The 12313-nt window shown below is 36.0% G+C and overlaps 1 protein-coding gene across 1 annotated transcript in view; it reads right to left on the minus strand.

Annotated features, from left to right (window-relative positions):
• SEMA3D (semaphorin 3D) overlaps positions 1 to 12313 on the minus strand; it is a 200649-nt gene that overhangs the window by 17887 nt on the left and 170449 nt on the right. Inside the window, 4 exon segments of the mRNA XM_034667196.1 lie at positions 1407 to 1564; positions 4369 to 4410; positions 6271 to 6359; positions 8469 to 8691. Of these exon segments, the coding sequence (XP_034523087.1) occupies positions 1407 to 1564; positions 4369 to 4410; positions 6271 to 6359; positions 8469 to 8691 (512 nt within the window).

Below are 12313 nucleotides of genomic sequence, written 5' to 3' on the forward strand. Positions count from 1 at the left end.
GCTGACCAGGTGATAACCCTGTACAAGATTCATCTATCATATACATTTTTGGCTCACGAGCACGTTATGTTAAGGTAAGGGAAAATATCACAGTGGCATGTCTGCAAGATCAGAGATACAGTCTTGGGAAATATAAGAAGAAAAATTATGATGGTATAAGGTACATAAGGTCAAGAATGTTTTTAAATCTTGGCTTCTTAAGAAACAGGGTCAATTCATCAAACTGAAGGTTCATTACCAACTAATGAGCACTCTTATTTTTTAGCTTCTAGAAAAGAAAAAATATTCCCCAAGGACTCACTATCCTAAGTATATTCGTAGCCAAAAACTATAATAAAATATTGTTTTTTACTTTCGACTTGTAATAATGGTATCTCTCCATTCACATCTAATGTGGAAATTTCAGGAAATATAAAATGTCTCCTAATTTTAAGCAGTATCTGCTGTTGTACTCTACATTCAATCTGTGATTCCTGGAATTTGAAATTTGACTGATTTGTCAAACAAGAAACAAATGTGCATGCACTAGTGGGACTGACCTATGCTCACCTGTTATCATTGTACTTTGTTAATGGAGACCTAAAGGTTAAAAGAAAAAAATACCATATACAATTTGCTGACATTTTACCTACAGGAAAAATACAATGCTATAGAAAACAAGTGTTACTGTTACACACATTTTAAAAATTATTATCATAGTATATTTAGCCAGCATCAGTCATATTGATGGCATTCAGTTTCTTTCCAATTATTTTGCTATTGAAAACAGTGCTGAAACCAGATCAGTGCTGGAATGACTTTGTGGTGCTTTTGTCCATGTGTGTCTAGAAGAAATTTCTAGCTGGGTATTGTTGGCTCAAACTAGCATGATTTTTAAGAGCACATAAAGCAATGAACAACAACGTTGAAGTATATCTGAGTGGCAGAAGCTGGCCAAGTTAGAGTTACCGTAGTAAAAATAAAATTGTACTAAGTCAATGAGATGTGCTGTAGGCTGTATATAATCTACACTTTAACAAACATGTGTATTCTGACATTATTTGCAAAACAGTAAGGCTATGTATAGACATATTTTAAAATAAGGGAAAAAGGGAGGAATGTAAGCTAGGGCAAAGTAGTCGAGGAAAACAAACTAGTAATGGTACTTAACATAGATGATGGAAAAGAATACAAACAATTTATCCGAACTTTTAAAGCTCCCCTTTTCAGAATGTCAGAACACTGTATTTTACCCTCCTTCAACATTGAGTTTTATGCACAAGCGTGAAACAACACTGAATTGTAATATTCTTACCGCAGACCATGTTTGCTATCTATTTTCTCTTGAAACTCTAAGATGAGGTATTCGTGTCAGATATTCATTGTGTAGAAACGAAGGCTATCCCTTAACTCGATGTGCCTCTTACCTTTTTGAAGTGGGTGCATAGCGAGAGCATGCATTTCCATCCCAGGCACAGTAGGGGTCTCTGGCCAGACAACAGTCTGCACAGGCTTTCCCATAAGTGTCGCATCTGTGCAAGGAGAGCTGAACCAATCCATCGCGGGAGCCAATGTACAATTGTTGCTACAAATCAGGCAAAACAAATGAATTGGAAGCATCTTTCAGACTAGTCTTAAGAACTTCCCTTTCTTGAATACCCCACCACAGACCTAAATCTATCTCCTCGGGTGTCCCTTGTACAGAACATATGCACTTGTGTAGAAACATAACAAAGAGCAAGGTAAGTCAATCCCTTCTACTCCCGGCAGGATGGTGGCTGGATGATGTTGCACTGAAATGGACAGCATTCTAGAGCTAGAATAACCTTGGCAGTAATTTAAGAAGGTCAAAAACCAGCTGTTAGACTGAGGAATTAAGACGTCAAATTCTTTCTCAATAGTTGAAAATGCGCTTTGGTAGATTACATCAAGTACAGATGCTTTAGGCTACACTGATGGTCTTCCTCTGCTGTGGCTCATGAGAGATGACTGAAAAGGGATTTATAAAACTTTCTTGTGGTTTGAACTATTTCACTTGCTAATGAAGTATTTACTGATCGCTGAAGGAAAATGGGTTAAATGAAGGAGAGAAAATATTTGGTATCACGGTGAAGAAGGTATTAAGGAGGCTTGAAAGATGCCGTATCACAAACGAAAGGCTGCAGGATACTAAAAAACTTAGCACATAAAATGACATTTTGAAAATAAGCCCTGAAAATAAGGCACTGCTCTCTAGATTCATTCACTTGAGTGCATGTGCTGGAGGAGGTGGGGAGACAGATGTTACAGTTGGAGGAGCCAGCGTCTGTGCCTTCTGGGGACTCACGGTCAGCACTCTTGGACCATGTCAGACACTGAACAAAGGGGGAAAACCTGAGAAGTAAATATTGACATAAACACCAGACATGGACTCAGCCTGCAGAAATCTGTCTTATACCTCTCTAGCCCGTGACAATGTCAGTTTGGACTTCCTGGTTGCTAAATGCAATGCCCCCTGTTCAGTATTTGTTTTACTTAAATTCTCTGTGGTGTTTGACGCCTAGAATGACACTTTCCTTGAAACTCTCTTCACTTTTTCTTGTTCTCCACCTTTATTGCCACCTAAGACTTCGGTCTCCTTTGATAATTCCTATCTTTGCATTAAATGTTAGGTGCCCCCTCTTTTCTATCCTCATTCCTTTGCCTTTCTTATTGTCCAAAGAGTCAATGGCATCTTGAAAACAATATCGAAGTGGACATACTGATTGTCCTAAATCTAGCCCTGCTACCCTGCCTTGGTGAGCGGCACCTCCCCAGTCATCCAGGACACAAAGAGGGCAGTTGTCCCTGAGTCCCCTCTCCCTGTCAGCCACCGTTATCTTCTCCATTCTCGTACACAGAGCTCTTCACTTCCTTCTCTTTCTCTCCACTCCTCTGCCACTGTCACCACCTTAGTCTTATCATTTCTTTCCTGGATTACTTGTAAGTGTCCTAATATTTCCTGTGGCTTTAGCCTTGTTTTCAACCCCAGGACTCAGTCCCTCCTCCACACTGCCACACCACATTGACCTTCTTAAGAGGAAAATGTTATCACAACACATTCCTGCTGAAAATCTTCAAAGGTTTTCATTGTCCTTAGGTAAAATTTTTAAATTTCTTAGGAGGACATAGAAGGATGCCCCTAATTTTGCTCGGTTTTATAATCCCAGATTCATTGCTAGCCTCCTTGTCTCCTGCATACACATATGCCCTTTGCTCCAATTGTCCACAAACTTATTAGAAGAAGCCATGGTCTCTCACTCTTCACACCTTTCCAAATGTTCTCCTCCTCCCCTTGGCATAGGCTTCCTCATCCCCTCTTCTTTGAATTTATCTGGTTAACTGAAACATCCTTCATAGTTTGGGTTCATGTGTCTTCTTTGTGCTGTCTTCCCCTGCTCCACCTGGCTCCCTCTCAGACTCCCCTGTGTCCCCCCGGTATGTGCTTCCACTATTGCTCTGCATTGCCAACATGTTCCTTCTTTATCCCCTGGCTCCACTGTGAGCTTCTGAAAGTTAAGGGCTCTGCTATTTATTCATTTCTGTACCCTCCAAGGTCAGTAGTAGGCCTTCAAGAATTAAATGTTGAGTGGACAAATTAATGGAAAATTAATGGAAAAGACCAAAGAAGAAACCTCTGTAGATCTTTTCCCTAATAATCTCTGTATCATAACTAGGCATAGTAGATTAAGACAGTGTTAGCAATACCTTATGGTTCAACACATTGTCCCACAACTTTCTTAGCCTAATGCAAGTCTGAACCTCTTGAATCAAGTGGGATTTTGAGTATCATATCTGAGAACTATGGAATCTAATAAATATTACTATTAGCTACCATTTACTTCACAATATACCAACTCTCTGTCTAGAATTTTGCACTCAGTATCCATTTATTAGGAGGTGGATTCTGTTTCCCTAACTTCACCGTTACGGAAATTGATTCCAGGAGTCAGATACTAAGTGGAAGGCTGGAGGTTGACTTTTGGGCTCTTCGCCACTGCAGTCCATAGTCTAACTTCTGGATTCCCTGATTAAAAATAATTTTTAGTGATTAGGGCTGGTATTCTACATGAATTTCTTATGGCCTTGACAGAAACACATCCTCAAGAGACAAAGTAAGTGAACTCAGTTTTCAAGAGCCAAGGGAAGGGGATACTATATCAATCACTTAATGATATTTGGTTCCACTTCTCTTAAGGTAAGGACTGCAACAATGGCCTCTAATAGGTTATAAAAGAAACAAATAAACTAGAGCTTTTTACATTATTCACAATTTAACTTTCAACTTCAATAGATTTTCCCTAAACTGAACTTGAATTTGAGCAACTTGTTGCTTTTGTGGCTAATTTTTACACAAAAATTAGAAAGTACCTGTTTCAGAGACAATTCCATGTTCAAGATGATTGATGAGTGCTGAAAAAAGAAGTCAAATGTTAATAAAGTAAAATGTTAATAAAGTAAACATTAACAGTCTTTTATAGCAGCCAATATGTTGTTTTGTCATGTACCAAAGATCGCTGAAGTAAACTTCAAGGGTCTGTTACACAGGGGGGAAAAGGATCTTAATGTTTGCTACTTCCTTCCAATGTGTGGTAATTCTATCTTAATAGAAAGTATCAAAATAGTTATTTTGAAGTATCTTATTACAGAAAAATTACCTAAATGTATGAAGAAATACTCCGCATTGAAAATCGCTCCCAGTTGCCCACAAGGCTTCTCCTTCTAAATCTGCTTATCTTAACCGCTTCCATATAATTCAAACTAGTGTTGACAAGAACATCTCCATAATTATTTACTACCTCGTTCTGCTCTTACTTAGATCAGTAGTTCAAACACTTGTTCAAGTAGCCGAGTTCTGCAAAGTTATAGTGCTCCTTGCAGATGAGCACATTTGTTATGGAAAACTGCAAGCGATTGATGTACGTGACTTGGCAATGTGAGCTAAGGCTAGCTTTATTTGTAGACATTATGGCTTTGTGCATGCAATACAAAATTAGAAACATGAACGCAGAAGGTACCAAACTAAAGGATGGCATGCTTTAAAATTTTTTCATGTACTTATCATCTACCTCTCTATTTACTATTCATTCATCTCCCACCGGCCAATATTTACAAACCAATAAACAGAAGCAGATATCAAAAGTTTAAGAAAATACATTAAAAAATGAAAGAAAGATGTTAAAATGAGAAAGTCTTCTCCAATAACTTTTTTTTTAATGAAGGAAAGAGATTCATTATTTAATCTTAACAGTGGAATGCAAACAATTTCTCTTGACACTAACAGCCAACAAGTAAACCTTATTCTAAAGTGCCCTATGTATTGTGGGGGTTTTATTTTTGGCTTCTGGGTTCACACTTATATTTGACATCAGCTTCTCCCTCAGGAACACCCAAGACTTTGTTTTTGGTAGATGCCAGATAGCAGATCTTGTTCTAGTTAACTCCTTGACCACTATTATCATCACAATGTAAACAGGATCCTGTGGAACTTGGCCTGTTAATTACCTTGCCTTCCTCTCAGTGGGGGGGCTCTACTCGACTTTAAGGCAATAGATGTTCACAGGGAAACAGCTCATTTTAATGAACTATCTCAATAAAAATGCTATGAATGAGACAATGTATTTTTTAAAGGCTCCTCTCAGAAATACAATTTTATTTCTAATGTTATTCTCAGAAAATAATTTTAAACTAAATGTCATTGAGCATCTACAAAGAATGCGACAATTCAAATGTACTGTTAAAAGTCAGACATCCCCCAAATCTGTAAAACTATTATTTTAGATCTATTAACTCTTTAGGGGAATGTATCACACATAAAAAATGAAGACTTACTATCATGCAACCTTTAAAAAAAAAAAAAAAGAATTCCTTACAGAAAAGCAGGGACATGTGATTTATACACTCTTCCAGTTTTCTCAAATTCAATTGAGGAGAAATTGAAAAGTAAAATTTATAAAGTAGAAAAGCATCTGGATAGTCAAAGAGACCCCAGGCTTTCATCTACTGTGGCGACTTGTCTGACCATATGCTTAGAGAATAAAGTAATGAGGGGCAATCCCAGGAGCCCTGAATTTAGTGGTATTCTACAAGGAACGGGGAGTTCCATTCTCAGTTGCTTTTAAAACTTTTTTTCCCATTGCTTAAGGAAAAGGAAAATAAAGGAGCTAAGTGCACAGACTTCTGCAGGAAAAGTGACGATGTATTTAAACACACTCTCCTATTCCAAGGGCTGTTAGGTTTCACCATTTCTTCTGGAAGTCTGGACTGTCTTACCTTGAATATCTGCAACTCTTCCAATACTACTTCCTCCATATTCCACTTCTCCTTTGAAATGCTGACCACTTTGAGGACTGTCCCAATGTCTGAAAAAATACATGACCTATGATCCTGCTGTTTCTATATCAGTGTTTGGCTCTAAGTATATGCCTAGCAACCTTCACATTGTTCCCCTCATTTTTCTTTCAATGCCTCTCAAAGAAGTCAGATTAAATAAAGCATGCAAGAAGGGAAGCTTAATGGATTGGATTCTCTCCTTCCAAAACATGATAGTTTTTAGCTCATAAAACACATATTATAAAGAAAATATTAAAAGACATATACATTCCTAGCGAAAGGAATATGTATGTCTCATTTAAATATTGGTTGAAATTATAACTAAAGAGGAATGAACTTTTTGTAACTTGAAAGGTGAAAATATATTAAAATATTTTTTCTCTCTCAATGTACGAAGTATTTATTCAGTACTTATCATATCCAACTTACCATGAAAGGTAGGATATATACATTTTAAAACCATGTTAACAAATGATAGAGAAATCACTGAAACCAACCACATGGGAAAATTATAGTGCACTCAACAAACATTTTATTTGCAGAAACATTATTAATGGGCTAGAAACTGAAGTTTTGTTTAAAATTATTTTAGTTTAATTTAAAAGAGTAACCCAAATTTGAAAGACTATAAACCAAAAACTGACATTTAGTAAAATGCCTTAAATACAGGATCTTCTATTGCAGTTTCCAAGGTGGAATGCTATTACAGAAAGAAATCAAAAGAACATCTTAGAAAAAAGAATAAAAAACCCTCATTTGAAAATTAACTTATACAAAATAGATGCTTTTAAAATCCAGCACTGTGGTTGAAGAATATTCACAAGTATGGTAATGATCCTATTTACACAAAATAGTCTGAGTTATTTAACTCTGTTTCTAAATGATTCTAGGATCTTTTAAAAATATTAAATATACGTTTTCCAAATGTCATAATTGAAAATCTATCCATCTTAGTTACCTTATAATTTTCTCAGTAAAAGTTAGGTAGTACCACCTAGTGGCTGAATGGCATTTACAACACTGGAAATGTTGACCTGGGAATACTTTGGGATGGGCACTGCAAATTAAGTGGCAAGCTCCTTAGAACTCGTGAGAGACTAATTATTTCAAATTTTGTCACGTCAGTAGTAATCTCTATAGTCTTGAGAGCATCACTTCCTTTCCTTGGTCTTGGTATTGCCATCTGCAACATAATCAGGCTTGACAACTGGTATCCCAGAAAGCCCTCTAAGTGTGTCACACATGCTCCCTGATAAACCCTACTTTTGTAAAATCAGTATATATTAAAAAATAAAACTGTTCTGTAGTTCTGACAACCTATTTCCATAAAAACGTCCATTTCTTGAAAACCCATTAATTTCTATTTCTTTATGCAAGGCCTGATTCATTAAATCATATAACATTTACCCAGGATGAAGTACTTTTGTCTAAATGATGCATGTTACCTTTACTGCCATTAGAATTCACATGATATTACGAAATGATACTTTTCTTTTCTTTTTTTTTTTTTTTGAGACATACTAAGTAAGCAATATTTCTTTTTCTGGAAAAATATTTTTTAATTGTTTTATAATTACTGAGTTGACAGACAAAAAAATTAAAATGGGCTCTAATAATGAAAGTGATACTTGCTCCACAAAATTCAAAGACAGGAAAAATAATTTCCAACAAGTTTCTACTTAAAGATCTTTACAAACTACTGCTTAATTTTTTGAAAAGCGATCTTAAGTCAACTCAATCAGCAATTCTCAAAATTGGGTGAAGGGATCCTTTGAGGGAGTTTATCAAAAATCTCCCTAGAGAGAGGAAAATGTGAAGTTTGAAAAGAAACATTGCTTAGCTGTACTTGTTTAATTTTAATCCATAGTCAATCAACAAATATGTTGAGCACCTAATCTAAGCGGGCATATTGTAGTTATACAAATATATTTTGAAATCTCAAATAACACTAAAGGAGGCGGGGAGTTATTTATAACTGTCACTTAAAAGACTGTGCTATATGCAATGTTAAGAAATACTGACTAGATGTTAGCTAATAATTACTCAGTTTGATTTTGACCAATAATCTTTCTGAAGTGTTTCTTTGTCTAATAGTGAAAAATTCTTTTGAAAGAAAGCATAATCTGATTCTAGCATACCTGTTCCCAGGAACATTACATCATATTGGCCATCTTCTGCAACAACATGATCCACCACAATCTGGGTCAGTCTGTAATCCACATTGATCCTCTTGAATGTCGGTCCTCCCGCAACTGGGTATACTGATTTAAACATCACAGGGTGCCGCTTTATGAAACTGATGACATCATCTGGAAAATCTCGGGTGGATTTAATCAGTGGATCATAGGTTTTGCTTGGACACTGAAAAGAAATGGGGAGAGGAGTAAAGACATTGTTCACGCACCTGAGGAATTTATACTTACTTATAATAAGGTTTTTAAGACTTACCATTGATAATATTAAAGGAATGGTCAACAGAATCAATATAAAATCACATGTCCTTATAAATAAAAGCAGTTTACCTTGAATATATTTAAATCCAGTTTTCTCTCTCAAAAATACTTGAATTATTAAAATGGAATATTATTCAGCCATAAAAAAGAATGGAATTTCATCATTTGAGACAACAGGGATGGACCCAGGGGCATCACGTTAAGTGAGATAAGGCAGACAGAGAAAGGCAAATACTGTATGACCTCACTTATATGTGGCTCTTAAAAACAAAAATACCAAATTCATAGATATAAAGAACAGATTGGTGGTTACCAGAGGCAGGGAGGGGCAAGATTGGCAAAATGGGTGAAGGGGGTCAAAAGGTACAAATTTCCAGTCATAAAATAATCACACCACGGGGATATAGTGGACAGCATAGTGACTAGAGTTAATAACACTATTGCATATTTGAAAGTTGCTAAGAGAATATACTTAAAAATTCTCATCACAAGAAAAAGAATTTTGTAACTATGTATGGTAATGTATGTTAACTAGACTTATTGTATATTTTTCAAGATAAACAAATATTAAATCATCACTTTGCACATCTGAAACTAGTACATCAATTATACCTCAATTCAAAATCGTATATATTTTAAGTCCTTTATGCCTATTTGGGATTTTGCTTTTGAAATACTCTTTTTTTTTTTTAAAGATTTTATTCATTCATTCGACAGAGAGAGAGAGAGACAGCCAGCAAGAGAGGGAACACAAGCGGGGAGTGGGAGAGGAAGAAGCAGGCTCCCAGCAGAAGAGCCTGACGTGGGGCTCGATCCCAGAACTCCAGGATCACGCCCTGAGCCGAAGGCAGACGCCCAAGGACTGAGCCACCCAGGCGCCCCTGAAATACTCTTTTCAGCTGCACTAGCACAAGTGAAAATTTATAATTTCAATCCCAAGGCAATTGTCTTTTCTTCCAAAAGTCTGATCTCAGAAAGCTGAATATAAAACCCCCATGCTAGATGTTTCTGTTGTATTTTGAACTGTTCTCTCCTTGAATTAACTTCAGATCTCAAAAGAAAACTGTCTTTCTTTGTTGGCAGGTGAAATGGCTAATGATCATCAGAGAGAACCTAGTAAAACAGATTATCCTTGCTTATTCAGGCTTCCCAAAGTTTCTCAAACTTTCTAAATTATATGTATTTTTCCGTATTTTCCAAAGTTTCCACAGTGGATTTGTTACGAAGTTTACTGTTTCCTATGAAGATACATGAAATTTGAGTTGAAATAACTATGAAAAAAATGATCTATAAACATGGGTATATGAGAAACCATTATTTTCAATTTCTTTTCATTCATTTATTATTGCAGTTTTAAATTAAACCCATGATTATTAAAAATTAAATGGAACAAATCACCAAGTGATAAAAATTACTTGTAAAAGAGCTTTAATAGTTTTACACCGTAATTAGTTTTTTTAATAACTGGTGTGAAAATTATGCTGTGAACAATTCAACAGCTCTTTCCCTAAAGGATCTGTGGAGGAACCATTCAGAGAAATTTTCACTTGCGTCTGAAATTGCCTCTTGCGTGCTTTTTGTGTTCACTAATTCAATAGTTAGCATACCCTGCCCCCTGGTGGAAAAACACAAAAGTTCAAACTAGTACAAATTAAATTAATTTGATGTGCCTTTACATAAAGAACATGAAAACAAAGAGAATTCTTTCATAATTCGATTTTTTCACCAAATATTCACCCTTACACATACCAAATTATTTTATTATTTCAAAATATTGTAATTCAGAAAGTTAATTCAGAACAATTCTGTCATCACATTTGAATTCTTAATGGACTAATACATTTTTGTGGAACGGAAAACTTTGGCTCTATGTTGTATTCATAGAGAAGAAAATGAGTGACATTAAGGAAAGTCTATCAAAAAGCGCTGCTTTTCCCCTATTTTCATATTTAGACAAGTTGGAAAAATAATCTCCATTGAATTGAGCCATTTATACCAGGCTCTAATTAGAATCTTGTCAAGGCTTCAAACTGTACTTCTCAGATCCTTGAACTCAAGAGAATCATTTTCAGGGAATTAAATGTACTGGAGTTAGTCACAGTATGTGACCCTGACCTTCAGTTTTATAGGAATAAAATCATAATGGGTCACTAAATTAGAAGAAATCTCAAAGAAGTTGTATTTTAAAAAAAAAACAACTGCTAATGATTTTCCATTTGTAATTTGAGAAATTTTCTATCTTTTACAGAAATCTCGCATGTGTGGTCTTAAAAAAACTAAGTTTTTCCTGATATCTATTTATTTGTCCCAGATCTGCACCAAAGCGGTACTGAATATTAGCCATTTGGTAATTGCTTAGGATATTCTTAACTGGATGCTGGTCTAAAGATCTAAGTGTCTTTAGTCATTGTTTCTAGCACTTAGCCTCCAGCCAAGAGGAATCCGTCAACTGGATAATGGAAGGAACCCCATATTAAATAGATTAAGCTACAGCTCAAAAGGATGTGGAGCTCAAATGATACAAAGCTCTTGCCCAATTACAGGCTGCACGTTGGAGGCTCCGTCAAAGGCGACTCATAGTGGGCTTATGGCTTCTACTGCCTGAGGTAGTTGGTCTATCATTAAAATCAAAGCAAAAGCATGATTTTGCTTGCATTACATTTTTGAAACAGCCCTCCAGCTTAAGAAAAAAAATTTTTTTCTTTTGACCGTGCAGCTACAGTGTAACTATAGTTATGCAAGTAGCCAAATTTCCAAAAGAAGTATCATTACATTCAAGCCACAGTTTTTGATACCAACGTTTCAAATAATTAGGAACTTTAATATGAGAAAAATATAGATGAACAAAGACATGAACAATTTAGCAAAGAAGCAAACGTGACAATTTTCCTCCTTGCTCACCTCTGACAAAAAGGTTGAAGGGTAATAAAATCTAAGGAAAAAAGAAGAGAAGGAAAACCTGGTTTCTATTGACAATGATAAAATGATCTTTGGCAACGTATTTTTTTTTATGGCAGCTTTTCCACCTGGCAGACTGCCAGTGTTTGGATAAGATCTTTATCCTTTAGGTTGCTGTGCACAATCTCTGAGGTCCGCGTCTCCACTCTGCTTTCACAAATGAAAGTGATTTGGTAGAGTTGCTCCCTGAGGTTTAAGATAGTACAGTTTGAACTAAATATTGTTATTTTAGCACATTAAAAATAGTGGAATTTTTCCTTTGATATCATACAGCTGTGTAGCACACAGGTCGAAAAATAACTGGAGATGTCAAGCAAGCCAAGCAGGTAAGACAGTAAGGAAGGAAAAAAAAAATTCCATAAAGGAAAAAGAGAAAGTGTGGGAAAGAGGTGCCCATGATCTCAGTGTAGAGAGATCGAGACCCACATCGGGCTCTGTACTCAGTGAGGAGACTGCTTGAGGTTTGCTCTCTCCCTCTCTCTCTCTCGCCACTCGTGCTCTCTCTAAATAAATAAATAAGATCTTAGAAAAAGAAATTGTGGGAAAATGATACATCTGACATAAATGATCAT

This window comes from Ailuropoda melanoleuca, chromosome 1, assembly GCF_002007445.2.
Source record: "Ailuropoda melanoleuca isolate Jingjing chromosome 1, ASM200744v2, whole genome shotgun sequence".
Classification (NCBI taxonomy): domain Eukaryota; kingdom Metazoa; phylum Chordata; class Mammalia; order Carnivora; family Ursidae; genus Ailuropoda; species Ailuropoda melanoleuca.